This window comes from Aphis gossypii, chromosome 1, assembly GCF_020184175.1.
Source record: "Aphis gossypii isolate Hap1 chromosome 1, ASM2018417v2, whole genome shotgun sequence".
In the NCBI taxonomy this organism is placed as follows: Eukaryota; Metazoa; Arthropoda; class Insecta; order Hemiptera; family Aphididae; genus Aphis; species Aphis gossypii.
In genome coordinates, this window is record NC_065530.1 from 37,717,203 (window position 1) to 37,743,015 (window position 25,813).

A 25,813-nucleotide genomic window follows, 5' to 3' on the forward strand; every position below is an offset into this window, starting at 1 on the left:
ACTTACAAATATTATCTTTTAATCCTTAAGAATAACGAGATAACTTCATTACCCATACGGCTATATCTACTGAAAAACATTATTTAAAAAAAAAAAAACTGTAAACAACTTTTCAGTAATAGTTGCATGACGTAAACGTAAACATGGAATATGCACTTTCTATATAATATATTATAAAAAATTATAATACGGAGATCAAACATTGATGGATGATTTATGACCTTCAGTTTATACGTAATTTAAAATATATTTTAATCATTCATATTATTATTGGATAATTTATCTAGGAATTATTTTATTAAGAAATAGGTATACCTATAAGAAAAATTATATAATATATCATAAATGACAAATAATTCAAGTTTAAGAAATAGGTGTAAAAAATGTTAGCATAATGCAGATAGTGTTATCATGATATAATTTGGATTCATTATTTTACAAATAATTTCAATTGAAGACTTGAGAAAATGTAAAATGTAAAATACTATAATTATTAATTTTATTTCATTTTATTACCTCTAGCGATCGGTTTTTACATCTAAGTCAATTTTAATTTTTAAGTCGTCAAAAACTAAATAAAATAAAAATATCTTTAAATTTGTATTAATATTTAGAAGGTATATTTTATTTATTTGTGTTCTACAGATTTTTTAAATTAAGATTATCACTACTTATATTTATATATTTTAAATGCTTGTATTAAAGTACAGTAATTCATTACTAATATTACTGTTACTTATTATAATTTAATTGTTTTTTTATTAGTATACAAATAACTACTATTTTTGATTTATGAGTTGAAAAAAATCTATGCATGGGTATATATTGGTGGATTACATATCTATTTTAACTCTAGTAGATATTAAATAGAAATAAATTTTTTTAAACAATTAGTTTATGCCTATCAAAGAATACTATGATCTATAAAATATGTTGCAAAATCATTTATTTGCCCAATTTTATGTTTTATTTATGTTACTATGCAACATGAATACAAATTATTAAAATATTCATTAATGAATACTCGTTTATAATTATAATATAAAAAGCCACTTGTGTTATTAATACTTATTTTATTAATATTAATTAAAAGTATTATTTGCATAATTAAGAGTGTTTAGATCAGATAAACCATGTAAATTATAGGTATATATATCCTTATAGATGAAAGGAAAATAAAAACTATAATTAAAGGAAATGTACAAATATGTATATGTATTATATAATATATAATATGGCGTGCTTATGATAATTACGCCTATTATTCGGAGAATTATTAATTATAATATTTATATACTTTACCATAATATTATGTATCTTGTATCAGTTGTATCTCTAAACAATAATACTTAAAATAAAGAAAGCGCTTTGAAAGTATAATACTACCTATATGTTAAAAAATAAACTTAGAATATATTTTACATTATATTAAATATTTTTGAAGTGATTTAGAGATGTTTGATAGCATTACAATAATCTCATGAACATTGCATACATGTAATGACTAATGACTAATCTTTTTAAAACAATAATTTATTTCGGTATATTACAAGCATAGCATAATATTAGAATTACTTTTCGTAATATATCTATATACTATTTATTAAATACATTGCGTTGGGTGATAGATAGTGAATAGTGATTATTCGAATTTAGAAATATCTATTGAGTTATTATGTTTAATTTATTATTTTCAAAACCTATACTAAGTCTAACTATGCAACATATATGCACCGATATTGGCATATATCTAGAATCTAGATATTATACCACGTAAAAATATTTTCTCCTTTCTTTGGGAGAAAAAATGCTTGGTTTAAATTTAATTTTTATCAATCATTAATATTCAAAGAATTGCTAACAATAATAATAAAAAAAAAACATGTCGTCAAATTGAAATGTTTCAAATAGATGAAAAAATAGTTTATAATGTAACACGTTAGGTATACACAATATACAATATACATTCAACTACACGTACATACCTTTTGTTTAGGATTGTAAAATAAAATAATTTTAAAGTCACACTAATCTTAGACATTTTACGAAATTAATTCTATTAATTTTCCCATACGTATATAGGTTATAGGAATATACTTATATAACATCACAGTGCGTTTTAAACGAACAATTATCGTGGGATTATAACTTGTGTACTGCAGCAGTTTTATATACGTATATCTTTTTTTCTTATGATTTAAGCAGTTACAATCACTTTATATTAGGATATAATGTAATTACTAGTCTGGGAATCTGCAAAGAAGTTTTTAATATTCGTTCCTTTCATTTTCAATCCCTACCAAGCGCGCGCGCCGTGTCCTGCAGGTGGGTGGTGGTTGTATAAAATAGCTGAGCAATTACATACAGCCATCCAATTGTCAGTGTAAGTTCGGTGACTAGTCAGTGAATTTAGTGGTTATTCTTTTCTGTTTTTTATATTACAAGTAAATTTTTTTAAATATTCAAAATGAACGGTCTTCTGTTGGTAAGTTACTTTTAAATGAATTTTTATTCGTTTATTATCTATAATTATTATTATTATTTGATTTTTACCATCGTCGATGATGAGACCTATCTATAGCTGCAGATAGTAGTCATTCGGTTGTTCGTCTATATAGACTATAATATTTTTTATATCAGTGAATAATATACCTAGTAATTAATAATAATAGAAAAAAAGTGCAACACAGCAGTATAGTTACTTTCAAACGAAAACATTTTGGATAAAAACAAATAATTTTTTACTAATTTAGCACGTTAAATCCGTTCATATTGTACAAACATTATGCACCGCACAACACTGTGTTATAAAATAAAATATACTTTATGTATTATCATAATAGTCCAGCGTTAAATTTCGTACACTTCGAGACGGTCATTGTATTTAGAGCTTTCACTGTATGTTGAAACCGTATTCTACTGCAGTGTATCTATATTCTATGTACTCCACACTCGTATATTATGTGTACGCGGCCTAAAACGTAAATATCGTTACTCATATAATATAATATTTGTGTAAATTATATTTTTCTTCTCCAGACCAACTGTGGCAGTTGACGGTAAAGTACGATATTTTTAATATTACTGCAGCAATTTCTATAAATATATGATCTAAACACGCGCAAGCATTTATTTCTAAATCTGCCACAAAAAAAAAAAAATAAATAAATATATATTATATTATTTAAATAAAATTTATCTATTCATTTTATAGTATCGTTATTGGCGAATAGAAAAATTTAAAACGTAAAAAACGTTCGATGTGAAAAATAAATAAATACGCTTTGAAATAAAAACGAGCTTAACACGAAATTACATTTAGCATATCATACAAGTTATTGTAGGTCTGATGATTTTGTCTGTAAACACATTTAATCCAACGGACGTAAAAATATATTATTACATAATATTATTATTGATTCCATGTCATCGTATTTAACACACATTTTGTGATGTTGCAGTGTCTCGTCGTAGCCACGGTCGCCATCGTCTCCGCTGAACCGCCAAGCAGTTACAGCCGACCATCGTTCGGCGGCGGCCACTCGTCCGGCGGTTTCGGCGGCTACTCTTCCGGCGGCGGCGGCGGTGGATACTCGTCCGGTGGATTCTCTTCCGGTGGCGGCGGATACTCGTCAGGCGGCAGCGGCTATTCTTCCGGCGGCAGCGGCTACTCGTCCGGCGGCAGCGGCTACTCGTCCGGCGGCGGCTACTCGTCCGGCGGCAGCGGATACTCGTCCGGCGGCAGTTACGTACCAGTAGCACCAGGACCGTCCACATACGAAGGACAGTACGTCGACGGACAACTGCTCGAACAGATCAAGCAGATCGTGCTCAGAGACGAAGCCCAAAACTCCGGATCGTCGTCCGGCGGATACCCGTCCTCGTCCTACGGCGCCCCGTCCTCATCATACGGTGCCCCGTCTTCCTCATACGGAGCCCCATCTTCCTCATACGGAGCCCCGTCCTCCTCATACGGAGTGCCGTCCCAGTCGTACTCGAGCCGCGTCGTCGGCGTCGAATTGGAACAGGTGAAACCGGCCATCCAAGTCGCTCAATTCCAACAGTCCGGCGGATACTCGTCCGGCGGTGGCGGTTACTCGTCCGGCCCGTCGTCCTCCTACGGAGCTCCCTCCAGGCCATCTTCGTCCTACGGAGTGCCGTCGTCCTCTTACTAATAGCGGCCGGTGCGCTCGGCTCGTCGACAACCATCTCAACCGCATAAAATATCATCATCATACATAACGTACACAGACTCCTCCGCTCTTTCGACGTCGCCGCGCCAGACCGTCACGTCATCTACACAGCTTTTTGTTTTACTGTTATCGTCGTGCACTCGCGATCGTCTTCTCTCTTCACTCGTAAACCGATGATATTATGTATAATATCAAAATATATAAACCGCGAGTGTACGATACACATTATATATTGTACGTAATATTGTAATAATTGTAATAACGTGACGCGTCGTTGTGTGGATGACATTATACCTATGTATATAGGTAGCGCCTTAACAGCAAATTAATGTAAATATTATTATTGTCATCGTCATCAACGCAACGATCACCGACAAGGAGCCGGCGACGAGAAAGAGCACATTTTTTTCGTATTTTTTCTGAAATATATTATATTTTTTTTTATATTTTGTTATATATATTATATTATAATGTTTTTTTTATCTATTGTTATACGCGTGTAGTCGAAAATTTAGCCATATCGCATAATATTACAATAGTGAATATTAGACTAAATGTAATATTTTGTTTGATCATTTTTTCTATGTACAAAAACAATACGGCCAAAAGATGATAGATAAAAAAATCTATTTTTTATAAAATATCGTGTTTTTTTTTACTCATTCTCTTATATTTATTGTCGTTTACACGTACATATTAAAGGATATAACGATGAACTCTATAGTTCCATAGGCAATTTGTACAAAGTATACATCATCGTTTTGCTATATAGCTGAGTCATGAGTTTTTGAACCTGCATTTGGGTGTAATTAGGTCTAATTTATTGAACCTATACATTGATTGATTATGTGATTAGGCCAATGATGCGCAGTGGTTAACACCGAGTCAAGAATAATTTCAAAAGTTAGGTATAAAGCTATTGCTATAACATTTCGTTGTCACATAATATATTGGTTACCTACCTATTTAGGTGTTTAGTAATCTATTGCTGTAATAGTGCAAGGATGAATATTCACACGTAAAAAAATCTCTAGCTGTAACATCTTACACTTTCGGATATTTTCTTCATTCTCTTATTCACATATCTTTCGACAGCAGTTACGTTTTTTTTGAGTTATTATGATATGTTATTTTAATGATATTGTATAATACATGCATGCCATAAACTACAAAGAGTATAGCTCTTTCACATAAATAATATTCCGTATAAGACATACATCGAGGTAATATGTGTACAAATTGTATAATCTATCAAAAAAGTTTGTACTTAAAATCGGAGGTCATTCTCGTGTGACGTGCATGGCTCAGATATTCTTATAGATACACTATGTAGAACATAGGCACTATATTTATATTTTATGCATTCGTATACATTTATTAAAAAATAACATAATAGTATATACCTATTACATTCTAAAGATTACATTCTTAGGTATTGTTGAATTGCAAACGTCGAAAATTCTTTAAAAATATAATTATTGTATAATGGGTATGTAAAGTGTAAATATTATCGTAAACATAAAACGACGAAAACTTCGCGGTTCGCACTGAAATTGGGTTATAGATTACAGTATTATGAATGTTGCACAACAATAAAGACCCGTCAACATGTCCCTATCTCCGCTACCGCCACCGCGTACCTACAGCATAGGATAGTTATATTGTCATTTTTGTGGTATCACGAAAGTGTATACTCAATTATTCTTACCGTTTTACTGTTTACAAACGTGCGGCCAAGGTTTCCTGGGTATTCGGCCAAAAACAGGACGAAAAATTGAGAAATCCAGATGACGTTTTTATCGTGAGTATATAATAATAGGTAAGCATAATCACGTGGGATTGGGTAGCCGATATACACACATTCTTTCTATATGGGCATAAAGCGTACCTGTTGTATAGTCAGTTGTCACAACCGCATGTAATATACACGTCGATGGCGGATTTTTAAATTACTAATTAAATTAGGCGGCTGTACACAATATAATGTATAGCAGCAGTAACTATATAATAACACGACGTACAGGTAGATAGTAGGCGCAGACTTAGGCACAGTACACCAATACCTTCATATATCCATTACCGCGCGTATGAGTACACGAGCAATGCGAATTGTTGCCACACCACGCACCGGAGTGGTTTTAGCAGCGTTTCTAATCGTTAATAACCAATCTGTTCAACGCGAACACGTGCATAATAATTACGATTATAGCTAATATATATACGTAGATAGTTATAGGTGCCTCTTGTATATATATACCACCACGGCTAAGTAATGCATGTTGCGAAATAAATCTCGCGCGTGCATAGTTTCGCGACGAACGCTATTTACCTATTTATTTATAGATTTGTTCTTTTTTTTTTTTTTACTCCGATCCGGCCCAACGACAATAAATTAGGTATGGGACTCGGCTAAGCGCGCGCGAGTACGTGGTGGAAACTGGGAAGTACGCAGTAATCAGTAAGGTGTTCATGGTATCAAATAGGAAAACAAATGAGACAAATCCTTTTTTTTTTTTTAGCAAAGTAATAATTTATTTATGATAAGATGGTAAATGCTTTGATACGCACATTGTACAACATACACATACAAATATAAAATATATAAATAAGTGTAATACTTAGAATATTAATTTTACAAATAACAAGTTACACGAAATATAAACAACATAATTTCATTGTAAACGAATTAAATTTTTATTATCCTGTGAGACTCTTGACAAGTATGATCAGCAGGTTGAAAATTATGAGAGGATCTGAAAAAAATTTTAATTGTATACATTTATAATAAATATATAATATATTGAAGTATATATAGATAAGGTGATTTCGTCAATAATGTCTAACAAGGGTAAACATATACAGTGTTTCAACAAACTTATATACTTGCAAGAAACCGTAAAATGAAATGAAAGTAATTTATTTTTAAAATTAAAACTGTGGAAATAGTCACGGAAATATTAACCATTTGCATTATATAACATGTAGTTACGTCTACAAGACTACAACGCATCTATGACCTAAGGAGTATAATACATTCACAGAATTGTACTCTATACCTATAATATACAACAATATATAATATACATAGTCTGCAACGCATGCAGGTTAATTCACATACAACTTAATTTTACGATGACCCAATTCGAAAAACATTTTTTGTCAAATTACAATATTACATTATGATGGCTATAATAATATGATATAGATTTTTGTTTTTAATATTTTATTATGAAATAAAGGTCTACAATACGGGGCTATATTATGTAAAACGAGTGTATATCGTAGTATATATTTACTACACATAACGAAAGCAATTACGTTAGTAGAGAAAAGTATCGTATTAATTAAAATCTGTTATATAGCACAATAAATTTTGATAGTAAACCATTAGTTTCCTGGGCATCTAATACAGATTGTAATCTACAGTCACATAACTCGCTCCGGTATAATTATCGGGTCAAAAAACTTAAAAAGAAACAAAATAATATAAAATGCATTATAATAATTATAATATATAAGATAATATTAAATTATAATACAATTAAAATATTAAAATATTGATAGTATAGTTTGGATGGAATGGGGGGCTCTAACAACTGGGAAAAATGTAAATACCGTTTTCAAAGACAAATTAACAATTATTGTGTTTAAATTAATTTTCTAATAATTGTCTAAGTATTAGAAAATCGAAAAATAAATATTGTTTTCTTACATGTCATGATTAAACATTTGATGAGACACTAAATAATTTATTTGAAATTAATAATAGAATATTTAGCTACAACCGTGTTTGGGGTAACTAAAAACAACAAAAAAAAAATATAAATTTCGATTTAAAAAAAGCAGTGCTTCATATTTAAGTCTTAGGATTTTTTTGAAGCTAATCACTTGTCATAAACAGTCATAAGTCAAAATAATAACTAATATTAACTATGAATTTTATTTCATATGTAACGATAAATTTAATTTTAAATGTGAAATCACTGACCAATATTACCAATCAAAGTAAATATTTTTTTTAGGTTTTTTTTAAGAATCAAGATTTGTCTTGGATAGTTGGATAAACAATGTAAGTATTAATATTCTGAATATATTATTTACTAATTAAATTTTTAAATTAAGATAAACACAATTTAAAATTAATTCTAAAAGAGCTTAAATTTTGAAAATATATAATGTTTATCTTGTAAGTAGTAAAGAAGTATGTTTTTCAAAGTATACATTTCGAATACAATTTTTTAATATTCAGTCTAAGCATTAACTCGATGGGCATTCATTGAATATACATGATCTAGCAAAACTTTTTATCTGCTATTGATAAATATTAATTTTTCATTATTAAACTTTAAAAAAACAATAATAAAAACTAAGTAATCTTATTTATAAATAATTTACCTTTTTTTAGAGCTTAAATAAACATAGATCATATAATTTACTTTTATATTACTGGTAAACAAGATCAAAATATAATAAATATTAATACCAACTTTGTAACCAACTAATGAATTTATACATAAATATTTTAACATGGATTTTAAGTTTTAAAATTTTTTAACTAGACACATCAATGGTATATCACTAATTGTATTTGAGTTTATATAATTTAAAAATAATTTAAATATAAATTTTAAAATGACTTTATTTTGTATCTTGATTTTACAGAAATAATATAATAGGTAAAAGTTATCAGACTAGTATAAGAAGAGATCAATACAAATTTAACAAATATATGATAACAATTTAAATAAGTATAAAAATAATTATTTACAAAATAAAAGCTCAATAAAATGAATTATTATAAACTAATATATTATTATAAATTATATACTCCATGATAAAAAAATAATTTAGTTCTTAAAATAAAAAAAACTATCTAAGTTTCTTATCAAATTTCTATAGTCGGTATTATATTGAATAGGTAGTCTATTATATAAAAATATTTACACAATATAAATATTACATGGTGGCATTAGAGGAATAAATATTAGTAAGCTTAACATAATGAAGTTTTCAATGTGTACTATTTTCCTTAATGTACATTAAAACTATAGAAATTTACTTAATGAGGCTATCGGTACTTACATTTAACGACTGTACGAATAGACTTCATTAGTGCCAGTATCTGTGTTTTTGTGGACGGGGAATCCTCAAACTCTCGGTTTACCGTGGACCAGCCATCTAAAAAACAAAACCATACGAGGTAAATAATGAATATAACATAATAATAATATGGATCAACAGCTCGCCGACTTGGTGAATAGATACTTACACTTGGCCAGAACTCTGTCTTCGTTCAGGATGCATATGGCGTTCAGACACAATAGCGAAGCCTCGAGCAGGGTCCACAATGAAAATCCCATGTCTGTAGCTCGTCACCCGACGGGAAAGCCGGATAATGCTACACCGCAGAAATTACCGGAAAAATAATTCGAAATTCCGAACCCTGTTATTGTCAGAGTTGTATGAAATCGTTGAAATCGCAAGCGTTATCACATTACGTGTCCAACCTGTTATCTATGTAAGGACGATAGTACATTTGAAATAAATGGCGGGCAAATTTCTTCCATGCTTGTACGACGCCTTATCGGTATCGCGTTCTAACCTACACATTACACAGAACTTGCAGACCAAGACATGATAACGGTCTACGGACTATGAAGTGACGGACGTCGGGGTCGAGAATTTCGTTTTTCGAGTTAAGAACATTTCATTTATACGTGCTTACAGGTAATAATGACGAGGAAAAAAAATTCATAACGATTAAGTAGGTACTTAATTATCATTAATTTATCGTTTCACTATTACTCTTATTGTCGACCCCGCCGTCCGAACGCCGGTCGAGTGTGAAGTGCAAGTCGTGTCCGTTGTATCTACGATTTCGTATTTTTTATTTCGTTCGCAAACAACAGAATAATGTGCCCGACATGCTGCCCGTGTGCGTAGATCGAGCGTGCGCGCGTCCGCTCCTCCGAATTACCCGACCGACTTAATCGCTGCACGTGCACTACACCGAGTGAGGCGATGTTACGACGTTGTTGAGATCGCTACATCGTCGTCCAACACCGTGGAATTTGACAACGGAATTTTGACAGAAGAAATTACTTCTCATATTCATTTAACTGATTCGCTCTTCAATCAGGTAAATTGTTTTTTATTTTTAACGGCGATGACTGACAGCATTCTCATACCCGACCTAGTTGCACCGCTGTCTTACTGGTTTTCAAAGCTTGCTCATGCATTATATTCACTAGACAGAGTTTATGTGGTGATAAATTATGAAGGATATTATGCATTAGAATTTAGGGAACATTCTATTGTTAGTTATAAATCATCAAAAAATGTTTTTCATAATTCTCTCTGATTGCCTTGTTGCTGTTCTCAATACAATTTAGATGTTCCATTGCAAGGTGTCACCTTATTGTCCAATCGGTGTGTCTAATGGTATTTTATTAGTTTTTTATTTACTGCATTTTATTGAATTTTTGTTTTATTATAGATTTGATGAGAATTAAGAAATGATTTCCATGATATATTGATTTGATAAATTTACTCAGTTGAGAATTTAATAACTACTGTAATAAATTGATTTAGGATTATTTATTTTCTTTAAATTATTTCATTTTTAGGCATTTTGCGCTATAATAATATGTCTAGAGTTAATAAATTATTAAATTTATCATATAATATAAATACCTAGTAAAATATGTAAATACCTATTTTGCCAATGATGAATAAATAAATAATGAAAAAAAAATAAACAGTAGGTAGGTAATATGATATTAATTATATTTTGTCATTTCTTACTCATTAGTTTAAGTCTGAGGCAAATAAGTAGGTACTGACTTGATTTGAGAAATATAATTAGAAACTTGATATATTTTTAATTATACATTTACCTATACCTATGGTTATATGAATTAATTATTGCTTAATATATTATAAATATATAATTTTTTTTAGATAAAAATGGACTCCGAATCAAATGAAGTTGAGTTGAAAAGTGTCGTTTCAGATACAAAACGCACCCGGTTTCAAGTAAAATTGGTGGATTCTGAAACCCCTCAAAGGACAAGATTAGATAGTGCATCATCGGATGATAACAAATATAAAAGTTTTCGGCAACTGACTCGTGAAGCATTACCAAGATTAGATAATTATAGAAATATTATGTCAGTGCATGTTGCATGCAGACCTACTCTGGATGAACTACATAATTGTGATTTGGCTGAAAAAGTATGTGTTTTTTCCTTATCAAAATTACTTATCATTTTATAATACATTTATTGTTAAAGAATATGGAAGCTCAAGAAAATGAACCTAGTAGACCAACAAAAAAGAAACATGAACAAGGGTGGATTAAAGGAGTTCTTATCCGTAACCTGGTACAAATATGGGGCCTCATGTTATTTTTAAGAGTAGCATGGGTTGTTTGTACTACTGGTTTATGTAATATAACTTTATTTTCTTATATTATCTTCAGTAGAAATTTTAAAAATTAAACAATAAAAATTAGTTTCAGGAATTGTTATAATATTGTTTGGTGGTGCTATCACAACTATAACGGCCTTATCTATGTCAGCAATCAGTACAAATGGTGTATTGAAAGAAGGCGGTACTTACTTTATGATATCTCGTTCTCTTGGGCCAGAATTTGGTGCTTGTATTGGTGTAATCTATTCTATAGCGTTGTCTGCTGCATGTGCAATGCATACAGTAGGCTTTTGTGAAATGGTGCAGATTCTAATGAATTCATTTAATTTATCTATATTGGATGGTGAGGTACAAGATATGAGACTTCTTGGAATCTGTTTAACAGCTGCATTGCTATGTGCAACATTAGGTGGCATTCGGTCACGAATTCAGGTTAATAAAATACAATGTTACATTGTTACTTATATTATATATTATTTAATTTATCATTTTTTGTTGTTTTTTAAAATAATATGTAGGTACACGCAGCAGTTCTAGTACTTATGATTGTAGCCATTCTAGATGTAATTATAGGAGCTATTTATGGACCAAAGAGTAAAACTGAAAGAGATGGAGGTTTCATTGGTTTTAGCTGTAAGAATAATTAATAATAGTACAAGTTCAGTATATTCTTAATACTGTATAACTAAAAATATTTATGTATTTTTTTTTAGGGGATGCAATCAACAATAATATATTTAAGAATGAAACTTTTGATGATTGGTGTAAAAGTTTTTGGTATGGGTTTAGTATATTTTTTCCTGCAGTATCTGGATTTTTAGCAGGAACAAATAAATCAGGCGAATTAAAGGTAATTTAAATTGTTTTTTACACAATTTTAAGTTATTATATATTATAAAACTGTTGTTTTATATAGTTTATTTGAGTATAAAATAACTAAATATTTTTGTATGTCTTAATCTATACTCTGTCTCTTAAGAAGTTTAATAGTAAATACTAATATCTGCATTAAATATTTGATAATGGTAACATTAGCTACCATAAGTAAAAGAACTATTTTAAATTGCTCAAACAATCTTTATATATTTATTTCCATACTTGAATAAAAAGTTTTGAAATTTGGTGTACTTTAATACATAAATCATTAGTATTTACTTTGAGATAATATGATTAAGGCATTATAGCAAAAATAAATGTTTATATAAATGTTATGTTTTTTTATTTGTTATTTAGGATTCATTAAGAGCTATACCAAGAGGTTCCTTAACATCTATTTTTATTTCTTCTTCTGTTTACATTGGTATAGCAATTTTGGTTGGTTCAACATTTATAGATCAAGATCCACATTATAAGTCCAATTTTGATGATCATAAACATTATGTAAGTATAAACCTATTTAAAAGTAAAACATTTTTTTAAATGTATTGTTTATTTTATTTTGATAACAATTTTTAGGCAGTCAATCGGACTATTGGACTTATAGCATTTTTTAGCCCATTAGTATACGCATGTATCTTGGCCTCAACATTAACAGCCTCATTTTCTTCATTTTTAGCTGCTCCAAAAGTATTTCAAATGTTATGCAATGATAGAATTTACAATAATCTTTCATGGTTTGGATTTAGTAATAAATCAGGAGAGCCAATAAGAGCTGATATTTTGACTACTATAATTGTTTTGCTGTTTATACTTCCTGGTACTATATATTTTAGAATTGTATTTAATTATTGATAATAACAATGCATTTGGTACTTATAGGTGACTTGAATGCAATATTACCTTCAATATCAAATATATTTCTTAGTGTTTATGCATTAATAAATTTTAGTACATTTCATGCATCTTTAGTTAAGCCTATTGGATGGCGTCCTACTTTTAAGGTAAAGAAATTATAATGAATTTTTCATTATCATTTATTTTAACTGATAAATTATTTTTATTTTTATTTCAGTTGTATAATATGTGGTTAAGTTTAGGAGGTTCAATGCTATGTGTAGTGTTGATGTTCGTTATTAGCTGGGGAACAGCTCTAGTAACGTTAGCAGCCATATTAGCATTGTACTTAATAGTATCATATCAAAAACCAGGTAATTTTATTGATTTTGAGATAAAAAGTATTCAAGTACTTAGAAATTAATTATTTCAGATGTCAATTGGGGTACAAGTACCCAAGCTCAAACATACAAACAAGCCCTAATGGCTGTTCACAATCTTATCAGGGTCGAAGATCATGTCAAAAATTTTAGACCTCAACTGCTTGTCCTTACTGGAATGACATCTGCTAGACCATCATTAATTGATTTTGCACATCTCATTACAAAAAATTTGTCATTACTTGTTTGTGGAAATATTATCAAAGTAAGTTAATTTATTAAATTAAAATATTGAAACCAATCACACTTTAACCAAATTTTTTTGTATAATTTAAAATGTTTAGGCTCCATCTTCACAAAAGTTACTTGAAGTTTATTCAAAACGTGCCATAAATTGGTTATGTTACCACAAAATCAAAGGATTTTATGTTCAAATAGATGGTACTAATTTTGATGATGGCGCAAAAAGTTTAATGCAAACAGTTGGATTAGGCAAATTGAAACCAAATATTGTTATGTTAGGTTATAAAAGCAATTGGTTCAAATGTAGTTCTCAAGATTTAAATATGTACTTTAATGTTTTACAGTAAGTACCACGCAATTTAATATAAACTGTTATTTTTAGTTAATTTGTAATTAATCATCAATTTTATTTATAATTTTGTAGTAAAGCTTTAGATATTCATATGGCTGTATGTATATTGCGTGTCAAATCTGGTCTAAATTTTTCAAACTCAGTTCTCATTGATGAAATGCAACTTGATATGATGGTAAATCGTAAAGCATCATATCTATCGGAAGAACCATTTTTGCATAGTAGATCACAGTCAATGTCTACAGTTAGTAAGTATCAAGTTTTGATTTTTGTTTTTTATTGCATTGTATTTTGAACCACTTTTTCTATGCAGTAAATATTTCTTAAATTGATTTTATTTTAGTGAATATTGAAAAATTAACTTTTTATCGTGCTCATTTTTTAATGATATATTTCTAAAAAAATAATTAATGTATTAGTTTTTATAAGCATTTATACTTGAGAGACTTATTATTTTGATTTGAATTTGGTTAGTATATTTTTATACGGTTTTCATGAAATTGTAATTAATTAATTAATTTTGTTTTTAATATTTTGCATTTCATGTACTTATTTTCATTTAAATTAAATGAATATCTTGTTAATTTTCTTTTACAGCTGATAAAAATGATAGTGATGAAGAAAATGAATTATTAAACAAAGAACCATCATCTCCATTTAATAAACAGTCTACTGATGATAAAGTTGATCAAACAAAATTAAATAAAAATCAAAAAGTGAATATTGTCAAGTAAGTTTTTAAGAATTGTAAAATCAACAAATGTTTAATAATTTTAAATAAATTAATATTTAATTTATACATGATATATTACAGAGGAACTGATGGTTATGATTTACCCAAAGACACTATGAATGAGATCACCCGGTTTCAACGTAAACAAAAGAAAGGTTCCATTGATGTTTGGTGGTTATATGATGATGGAGGTAAAGTATTGTGCTTGTAAAGTTTTATAATATTGTTAATTCAATTTTCTTAATTAAGGCCTTACATTACTTTTACCGTATATCTTAAGTACAAGAGGTAATTGGTCGTCTTGTAAATTGAGAGTATTTACAATTGCTAATAAAAAGGATCAATTGGAATTTGAACAAAGAAGGTAAAAGAATTATTAATTTTTTAATAATTTATTAATATGTGTTTTTTAATGTATGGTCTCTTGCAGTATTGCTAGTTTGTTAGCCAAATTTCGTATTGATTATTCAGACTTGTTAGTAATAACAGACCTTATGAGGAAACCACATGAAGAAACATTGGCTTTTTATGATGCATTGATTAAAAGTTATAAGCCTAAAGGACCAAATAGTGAAAGTATGTATTGCTAAAAACCATATACAAAATATTAAATAAGTTGCATTTTATAGATGATGGTATAAAAGAGTCAGAGTTAACAGCAATGAAAGAAAAAACAAACCGTCATCTTCGGTTAAGAGAGCTACTTTTAGAAAATTCACAAGAAGCTAATTTAATTGTAATGTAAGTAGTACCAAACATCTGAATAGCTTAATAACAGTTGTGACTGAAAAGTATAGATGTTTATTAGTAAAACATATATTTATTTTGATATCAGAAATATATAAAAGTATTGCATTGCTTTATATTAGGTGGTTCAAATCTCTTCTATTCCTCCTCTCCCCTGGATAATTTTAAAAGTTTTGCCTCTATCTATAAATAGAATAGTTAATTTTATGTAATAAATAAATACAATATAATATAATATTAGTAGATTATTTTAAATATTAAATTACAGTTTAGAGTATTAAATAATTTTATTATACTCTAGCCTACGAGAGAAGTAAACTGTTTCGTATATGTAGACAGATGGCAGCAGTCGTTCCGTGGTACTATTGTCACAGAATAACCTAGTGTCCTCACTATTTGACAGTTGGTGAACCTACGATGTGTTAAATAGGCAAGAGACACATAAAATTGGACGCATTTTGGTTAGGAGACAGTTTACTTCTCTCTTGGATAAGAGTATAAATGAAATAATGAGTTGCTTATGAATTAAATATTCATTGAAGTTGAATGTATTATGAAATATAGGAATTTACTATTTATTATGGATTATAATTATATAGTCTAACAGGTCATTAGATAGAATCTTGTTGTAATAATTTTGGTTAAAATATTCAATAAAAATACTAATACTATTATATATCACATTAAAACCATTAAACTAAACTTATTTATGAATGCATGTTTGGTAGGTATTCTGAATTATACAATAGTGTATTATTTTTCCAATAAATATTACTTTTTTCACTTTCCTTTTTTTATATATTTTGTATTTAATAAATCTGTCTTTCTTTTTATTTGTTATTCCAAATTTTTGTAATCGAGATTTTGTACTCAAGTTATTGAATGTGATAATTATACAATTTGTTGATAACATATAATTATTTATTTTTTGTTACTCACAAGTATGGCATATGACCTATTATTCTTTTGAGCAATAAATTAATAGTTGTATAATTATATTAGTAAAAGAAAGAGAAACGGGAATGAATAAAATATCTATTCTGATCATCGAATGGATATAATCACTTCACTCTTATGGTTATGGGGTGCTATCTTATTCTTTACCTACTTTGCTCTATTTTTTATCTTCATTCGTCAATTACTTATTATAGCTAGTGCTGTGGCAAGGAAAAATTAGTTTTAGTTTGTATATACTCGTATCTCTTGGAATAATTAAGTATTAATTTTATAATATTTACTAATAATTTTTTGATGTTTCATTAAAATAACTGAAGCAACACTTAACTGTAACATTTATGTTTATTTTTTTATATTGTTAAACCATACGATCATATTATATTTTGTTATAATTGATTATATTTTTTACAGGACTTTACCAATGCCTAGAAAAAACGTAGTACCAGCCTCTTTGTATATGTCCTGGCTAGAGACATTGACACAAGGTATGCCTCCATTTCTTTTAGTGCGGGGCAACCAAAACTCTGTACTTACATTTTATTCCTAAGCATCTTTCGCTCAAGTACTGTTCCTCTATTAAATACCGGTAAAGTGATGTTAAGTAATAATATTTAAGTAAATTAAAAAACAACAATTTAATATGACTCATTGCCACAATCACGTTTTACTATATTTTTTATCAGAAAAAATATTTTTTTTTTTTTACTAATTTCTTATATTTTTATTTCTTTAAGTTCTTCTTTGTATACAATTTTTATAATTCATTAATTTATTTCATCAATTTTATAATATTATAAAGTTGTAATTTATGATATCAAAAACACAGGTACTTACTATAAATTAAACACATTTTGCACAATTAATTTTTATTTTTAAAAGAATCTCATTTAAATGTTATACACATATATTTGTATGTATAAAAATTGTTATTTATAATATTAAATTTAATTGACGTACTTCAATCATTTTAAGTTATTAATGCATAGTAATTATTTTTGGTTTTCTGATGTATAATTTATAATATATTTTATATTATAATAATTTATACTTTCATAATTCATAATTTATGAAATAATGATAAAACTTAATAACATTAATTTTAGTAAACATATCAATCATTAAATTTCATCTTTATTTTAAATGGAACATCTGCCTACTGAAATTTATATTTATTATTACTTTTGATATTTTCTTCTAAAATTACCATGTTTCTTAATTTAAATTTGTTCATAGATTTAATAAAAAATTTAGTCATCACAAAAACAGTCAACTTTTATTATAATCAAATCTGAATTTATAATTTTTGTGTGTGAGGATCTTTTACTTTCTTAAATGAAGAATGGTTGATATTTACTCGCAAAAAATCATTATTTGAAAATTTAAATATTCAAAAACAGATATTTTTACTATGCATTTTTACTGGAGTTTTTATAATTTTTTTTTTTTTATATAAAACATAAATATACAACATAACTAAATGTGTTTAGTCTTCATCTATATATGCATAATGTTTAAACGTTTTTAAAATTTACTCACCATAAAATCTCCGATGAACTAATGTAAATAAATTTTAATGTTATAACTAATCAATGTCTAATATAATAATTAATTGGCCATAATTTTGTATTATTATTTATTTATTTTTGAACATGTCCAAGGCCATGCTAATATGGTTGTCTGTATTATCTAATTGAATGAAAACATATTTTACTGTCAGTTATTATTGTATTACTGAGTTTTAAAATTGTTTAGACATCGGATGTATTCTAGTCATACTACGGAAACAGAATTTTACCTACTTTGTCAATTTACTAGCATTACACATTTTATGAACCTGTATAGAAATTTACAGAGTAATTTAAAACATAATATTATAATATGTATAATAAAACTTATTAATATTATTAGAATTGAGATGTCTGTGATTAATCCACAAATGAATTCAGTTTATATAATTTTTTGGTTATTTCATTGTGGCCTTTACCATTGTTATGCTCAATTTGTGCTCAAAAAAATCATTTAAATATATTTGAGAACATAATGTATTGTGCTAATAAAATTTATATATTTTAGTAGAAATATATTTTTATAAAACGTAATGTAAGTAAACTTTACATAATTATTATCTAAGTTATAATCCAGCAATAAAAAAAGACTTATTTTAGAAATATATTGGAATATTTTTTTCTGACTATATATAATATTATATTGTGTATGCAAATAAATAGTTATACGAAATTTATTAGATATTTATTAATTGAATGATTTAATTTTACATTTTTTATATCTGAAATTATATCTTTTAAAGTTATAACTTAATAAGATATGTTTCACTTTTCAGCCAATTTACAATTACCTAAAAAGTCTTGCATTTTTTTTTTTTTTATAATATTTGTTTAAAAAAAATAAATTTGTTCACAGAAATAATGAACATGTTAAAATGCATTTTTTTATTTTCATTTATTATTTGATTATTTAATCAATACAATATTAATTTAATAATTATTATTTGATTTAAGGCAGTTTGTTTGTTTATATAATAAATAAGCTTTAAATTAAAAAAATATAATACTTAAATAATATTTTATCGTATTAATTGTTTAAACACAAAAATTGTAGTTATTTCTATTTTTTAATGAAAATGGTTAAGTTTGTTTTTTAATTAATTATTTTTTTTAATAACTGCGAAGACATATAACATTTTAATTTATGCATTATTGCCTTTATTGATATACCATGTATAAACCTACTACATTAAAAACTATTGCATAGCTCAAAAAAGAACACAGTTTTTTAAAAACGGTCATTGATCGTCTAAATATTGTCTATTTTAATGATTTTTTTATAGCCTTATTCTTTAAAATAATATATTAAAACAAATGTAGTAAAAGTGTTACCTATCATGATTTTATCGCTATACCCATGATACCTATTGATGATTTTATTTTTCAATTTCTACCGGATTAAAAAATTTCCCAAGTAATACGACAATGTATATTGGTATGCGATACATGTTAGTAATTTTCTAATGTAAGGATTCTTAATAGATGGTATTTTGATACACACACACACACAGACAACATACCGCGAAACCGTAACGGTTTTGTTGCTGTAATAATAATTTGTAAAAAATATTTTAGTGCGTCCTGTAGGTTAGGTCCTATATCGTAATAACATCACGTTTCGGCAAATTAGTCTACTATTGTGATATTATCATAATATAATGTACTGGGGCCCAACTACGGTATTATTCGACGATTTGCCTCGTGGCGATTTTCTTTTCATATAAACCTATAACATGCCTACTATTATTATTACGTTTCTGACATCCGATCGTTGTGGTATTGTCATGGTTTTTATCTCCGCATAGGTATCATTCACGTATACATTTTTTAACTTATTCGCGACCGAGACGTCATGGGAATAGCCATGTGTCTATATGGTTTAACTTTGGTGTTTACGTGTATAATATACACTGTATATATATATATTATATCATGATGTATCGTTTTTCTTTTCACTCCGATAAACTGTTTACGTCTTATTGATACCTAAAAACATTTAAGATAATATTATTATGTGTGTATTTTGGGACACGAGCTACGAGCTATGTCGCTATTAGTTGATGTATTTTAAATTAAAATATGATAATAGTTATAAGTTTATAATACGATATAGATATCTCTACAACTTTGAAGAATCTTTGCACCGTGGATTATAAACTTATAAATAATAATAATTTGACACAGTTCGTTTTTCATTAATTGTACAACACTCGCTCTTTTTTGAAATTGAATGTACAATTCATAACTAATTTGTATACTGTCAAAATAGGATATATGTATAACCGGAGTGTTTTTACGAGTTCAATACTACTTGTCTCAAGCTACATTAAGCTCATTATTAAATTATTTACATCGTTCTAGTTGAGTTTAAATGAATTCGTAATACCGTATTTAACTCCTTACTATAGGTTTGATATTTCCGACGTCTTTCAACTTCAATAAAGAGTATTTTAGTTTTACATTTTTCATAATTTTTTCAACTTCTAACTAAAATAAATCATTTGAACGTTATATTATTATATTTTATTTGATATAGATATCTTTTAATAATTAAAAACAATGTTTGAACCAACTGCAGTTTTAAGAATTTGTATTTTATTTATGACTACAAAAAAACATTTTTTTTTTTATGTTTCCGTTTAAGTATTAAGTATTAACGATATAATGAGTTCACCATAACTAAATGTACAACTGCGTTGAACAATTTTTAAATAAAAGCTTCATTCAATGCTTACGGCGTTGTAAGATTTTATAACTGTTTTGAGCTTTGGACACAATTTTAAATTTTATTGGTTAGGTTAGGTACCATATTATACTGTATTACAATTGCATACAGTTTTAAACATAATAAGTAATGTTAGGTTATTTTAAAAGTAATTTTTATTGTTTCAAAAATAAAATTATCGAAAATATACATCTATAATTATAGAAATATTTAGATTTGTTTCTTTAAACAACATTAAACATTAAAAAAATATATTTACATATTAAATAATAATTAATAAAATATTTTAAAAATATCCATTTATATATCGGCTTTTATAGTTACCTACTCGGATGTTTGTATTTATGTGACCTATATCAGCTAACGATAAATATACCCACCTTAGGACTTATGAGTTATGACCGAAAGGTATTATATGTTTGATTCTTACCTATTTTGTTGTTATGGTAACAAAATATTATACCCACCTACAAAATTGGTTACTGTGTTATTACTAATGAACGGATTTAAATGCTCTAAAAACAAAGAAAATGTCTTAAAAAATACGATTTGATAGATTCATGACAGAATTTTTTTATTAAAAATACATTAAAAAATGTTCTTGAAATCATGTTTAACATAGAACAATTTTTTTGTCTATATAAATTTACATTCTTATTAATTAATCGTATTATCTTATTAAGTATTATAGTCTTCTCTTATTTTCTTTTTACCCTGGAAATTATAGGTGGCGTTATATTTATCTGATCGGTAAAAACATAACTGCAAATAATAAAAATAGAAGTACCTACGACTAGGTAAAATAAATAATATTTTATTTTATCTTTTAAAATTAATTTTAACTAAATTTTTATAAAAATGTCAAAAAAATGCTCTAAAAAGTAATAATTGTAAAAATGCAAAATAAAAGTTACCTTTTTAAATTCTTTGATGTATTAAATGAACTTTGTGCTTAAAAAGTAATGTTTTTGGACAGAAAAAGAGATGAAATGCAATTTGCATTCAAATCCGTTCTTTATAATTATTTGAACTATTTTACGGTTAGCTATATAATAATGTTATTTTACATAAATTCCCAAAGTAATGTCGCCGACTACTGTTAATAGTGATGAGGCGTCTTTGATTTACAAAATATACACCTCTGTGCTTAGTATACCTTACTGATTCACTACCTACTTCATTAGTTATAAGTGTTATGACAGTACCATCTTCCATTCTCTCATTCTCGTTAAAGTAAATAGGAAGAGGAAGTTTATTCTGTATTATATATTATGCTGATTAATGAAATTTAGACAATTTTCTACATGTACCTATTATAATAGCTATAAACGTAATCGTAATAATAATATTATAATTACCTGCGACACGCGAGTTTTAATAATTTATTTAACATTTCATAAGGTTAGGGTCATAAGTTTTTTAATTAAGTTGATTATGAAAATAATGAGTCATAATTTTCTAAAAAAGAATGCAATCTGTATACCAAGTCCTATAAAGAACATATTGATACAAATGAATATAAATAAGCTATTGAATCGCTTGATTTTTTTAGTGGTACTTACTACTATTTTGTTTTTATAGGCAGTGGTGCCTATCTTATGGTCAAACGATGTCAAATATCTTATGTATTTTAAGTGGGTGGGTGTGTGGGTTTAGATATATCGTGCGTGAAATTGGTAAAAATCAAGCTTCGAATTACCGTGTCTCAAGAGAGAATAGAAAACTTGCTTTCTGCTTTTAATTTGTTGTACAAAGGGAGTTATAATAAATCTCTGGTGAGTTAGGGTGGGTGGTAGGTATACTACTGGTGAGAGGTCTACAGCAGTGTAAAAAGTTGTCGTAGGTATTTCAGATGACATCGGCACCATTGCAAGTAAGTACATTTTTTAAACTTTAGTTGCCATTTTGTAGCTAGATTACAGCATCAATTTTTTTTTTTAAGCAGCTTCGGATAATTTCTTAAGACAATAATTGTATTTGGCATCGCCATTTAGCGTGTTTATATGATCAAAATTATAGTGGTAGATTGCGTTGCCATTATCGTCCGGGCGCGTTAACCGAATTTAATAATAATATTATTAAACTTTAATTTAATTGTAACACACCAAGATCCACGAATCACGACAGTCGACTGCACAGGGGCCGTGTAATAGTTGCGTAGGTATACTACACGCTTGATTTTAAATATTGTGGATCTGTGGTGAATGGTGACCCAAATAAACAGTAATAATATTATATAGTACCTATTCTTAACGATGTACTTTATTTGTAACCAAATCACGAATAAATACATTCAATAACAATGTCTTTACCTAACAACAAATAGATAAAGAAAATAGGTAGGTGATGTCCCGAAGGCACGGCCGGGAAGTGTTTTAATCGATAGCTTATAACTTTTAAACAATTGGGTTTGTCTGAATTAATTTGTACACGCTAAAGTTGAAAACGATTTATTTAAGCTTGTAAAATAATAAAATTGTAGTTAATCATTTCTGTCATGAAAATAAATGTGTACGATATTTATTTTGAATATAAAGCCATATCGGTGGATATGTCCTAAACGGCTCCCGCAAAAAAAAAAATTTAAAACTCAGTCATGTCAATACACTTAAATATATAAAAAAACAGAAGTTCATTAGGAACATCATTGACAAATTTTCATCGAGTGAAATAACAATAAAAAAATTATCCAATGTATATGTTCTTAGTTTCCACCAACACTTTATTAACCACATCTCTTTTGAGATAATTTTAAATCTGTATAAAATGAAAATGAACTTGTGTTGTAAAAAACCGGAGCCGAATAGGCTGTACGTTCAGCCATATAACTTAAATAGTAGTGTAAATATTACATTATCATACATTTTATAATTAGCTAGGTTTTATCAACACATTTTTCACATAGTTAGTTAATAAATGTCTAAAAAATTTTAAAGTTTGAATCGTTAACAATATTTTTAATTTTAATTATCTTATTATAATTATTAATTATTAATTAAAAATTAAGCTTTAGTAATTTTGATTATAAAAAAAAAAATACATATATTTTTGATTAGTTAAAATTTTTAATGTATCAAACAAAAGAAAACTCGTGGTTAGGTTAGGTTCAACGTGCATTAATTCATTATCAATGGCTTAAGAAGTCGTGGAAATTGCAAATATCGTCAAATATTGCTAAATGCATGAAAATTATGATGTTCCTACTCGCGGTACATTTGTCATTTACGTCCATTCCTAGTCACTATACTATAAACCGTCCGTATCAATATCATAATGACGAACATTAATGCGTAATCACATTGATTTAAGATTTTAAGATACTGATCTACACAATATAATATAGTTACATTATTATCACAGAATACAAAACAACATAATATATTATAATATAAATTTAACTACTACTACTACTAAATATATCTGTGGTTAGGTCATAGATTTCACACAAGTATTATAAAATCAATGGTAGTTATCTAATAAATTGTATTCGTTTATCCGTCGTTGAATGCAATTATACGCACACACATAATAATATCACAGATACAAGTATAGGGCATTGGAATAAATTGTATTAGATACTTATTACGATTATTACACACAGATTAGGTTTATGTAGCTAGACTTTAAAAGATTTCAAAGAGTGCGTTTATTACCGATTGTGTTTCAAGATTCATTGTTCACTTCGTCAGTCATCACCTGTTCCGCGGTTATCGACTCGGGATTAAAATAACATAGTTTCTATGTATTTATAGTTTATTATTTTAATATTTTAACGACATAATATCATAGCAATAATAACTATGTGACACGGTTATAAAACAAAACATATTCCTGTTAACTCATATTATAATCACAATAATAACACGATCGTATAATACATTACCTATACAAAAAAAAAAACCCGTTAAAGAAGTGTTTTGTTTTACATAAATTGCGAAATAAAACTCCCTAGAAAAAAATCAATCTCGGAATACAATACTATTTAAAACCATATTGTTATGAAAATTATCGAATAAAAAAGTTTTAAACGCTTGCATTCCTTAAAATATTATTATTTTATGATAAATTTGTAGGTGGCAGAGTATAAGACGTTGTACAAATAACATTTTGTTTAGTAGATTATTTATTTTATTCGAATATACAAATGTATTTAATTCATTATTAAACATAATATTATTCGAATATTTATCGATTATTTTATTTGAATAAATAATATAATAAGTACATTATGATTAGTCATTTTAAACAAGCAAATATTAAAAATAATAATGAGCTCTGTATATTTTAAGTTACACGATTTTAAATATTTTATTTCTAATAAATTCAAAAATATTATAAACAAATCATGTATAGAACTATTATTAGAAATTAGGACTATATAAGAAAGGATATAATAAATTATAATATTGTTAAATAATTTTGTAATATGTAATTGTTATTATTAACTAGTAAACATAATAAAAACATAAATTAAAATAAATAATTAATATAATACATAATTATTACAAAATTTTAAATTAGATTTCAAAATAACTCTTTTTTTCTTCAAATATTTTGGTTGATAGTTTGTTGCATTTTATTATATCTTATTTGTATAAATTAATAATTATACTATAATACACTAGTATGAAAATTATATTTGAAAATTAATCGAATAATTATAGTTTAAAATTATTAAAATTGTTTTTTATTCGAATAAATTATTGTTAAAAACATTCGATATTAGTAAAACAATTATCTTTATTATTCGATTACGCATTACTTTGAATAATTA

At 27.4% G+C, this 25,813-nt stretch overlaps 3 protein-coding genes and 1 long non-coding RNA gene across 4 annotated transcripts; 2 read left to right on the forward strand and 2 right to left on the reverse strand.

The window, feature by feature from the left end:
* Nucleotides 1–2,319: 2,319 nt before the first annotated feature.
* LOC114120238 (loricrin-like) lies at nucleotides 2,320–4,834 on the forward strand. Its single transcript, XM_027982092.2, has 2 exons — nucleotides 2,320–2,485; nucleotides 3,462–4,834. Exons 1-2 carry the CDS (start codon nucleotides 2,468–2,470, stop codon nucleotides 4,173–4,175), a joined length of 732 nt encoding a protein of 243 aa, XP_027837893.2. The 5' UTR covers nucleotides 2,320–2,467; the 3' UTR covers nucleotides 4,176–4,834.
* Nucleotides 4,835–6,697: 1,863 nt separating this feature from the next.
* On the reverse strand, nucleotides 6,698–9,683 carry LOC114120226 (immediate early response 3-interacting protein 1). The gene is made up of 3 exons (XM_027982069.2): nucleotides 9,463–9,683; nucleotides 9,276–9,371; nucleotides 6,698–6,946 (listed from the first exon to the last, which is right to left on the reverse strand). Exons 1-3 carry the CDS (start codon nucleotides 9,551–9,553, stop codon nucleotides 6,891–6,893), a joined length of 243 nt encoding a protein of 80 aa, XP_027837870.1. The 5' UTR covers nucleotides 9,554–9,683; the 3' UTR covers nucleotides 6,698–6,890.
* Nucleotides 9,684–9,825: 142 nt separating this feature from the next.
* Nucleotides 9,826–18,919, forward strand: LOC114120225 (solute carrier family 12 member 3). The gene is made up of 19 exons (XM_027982068.2): nucleotides 9,826–10,332; nucleotides 11,154–11,426; nucleotides 11,486–11,639; nucleotides 11,707–12,056; nucleotides 12,143–12,257; nucleotides 12,338–12,474; nucleotides 12,858–13,004; nucleotides 13,080–13,320; nucleotides 13,383–13,504; nucleotides 13,576–13,711; nucleotides 13,771–13,982; nucleotides 14,062–14,303; nucleotides 14,385–14,560; nucleotides 14,910–15,042; nucleotides 15,127–15,236; nucleotides 15,295–15,409; nucleotides 15,476–15,621; nucleotides 15,675–15,786; nucleotides 17,161–18,919. The coding sequence occupies exons 2-19, from the start codon at nucleotides 11,160–11,162 to the stop codon at nucleotides 17,294–17,296; spliced, it is 3,051 nt and encodes a 1,016-aa protein (XP_027837869.2). The 5' UTR covers nucleotides 9,826–10,332; nucleotides 11,154–11,159; the 3' UTR covers nucleotides 17,297–18,919.
* Nucleotides 18,920–20,052: 1,133 nt separating this feature from the next.
* LOC126548951 (uncharacterized) lies at nucleotides 20,053–24,799 on the reverse strand. The gene is made up of 3 exons (XR_007603069.1): nucleotides 24,693–24,799; nucleotides 20,718–20,801; nucleotides 20,053–20,300 (listed from the first exon to the last, which is right to left on the reverse strand). It is a non-coding gene; the product is annotated as an uncharacterized LOC126548951 (long non-coding RNA).
* Nucleotides 24,800–25,813: the final 1,014 nt, after the last annotated feature.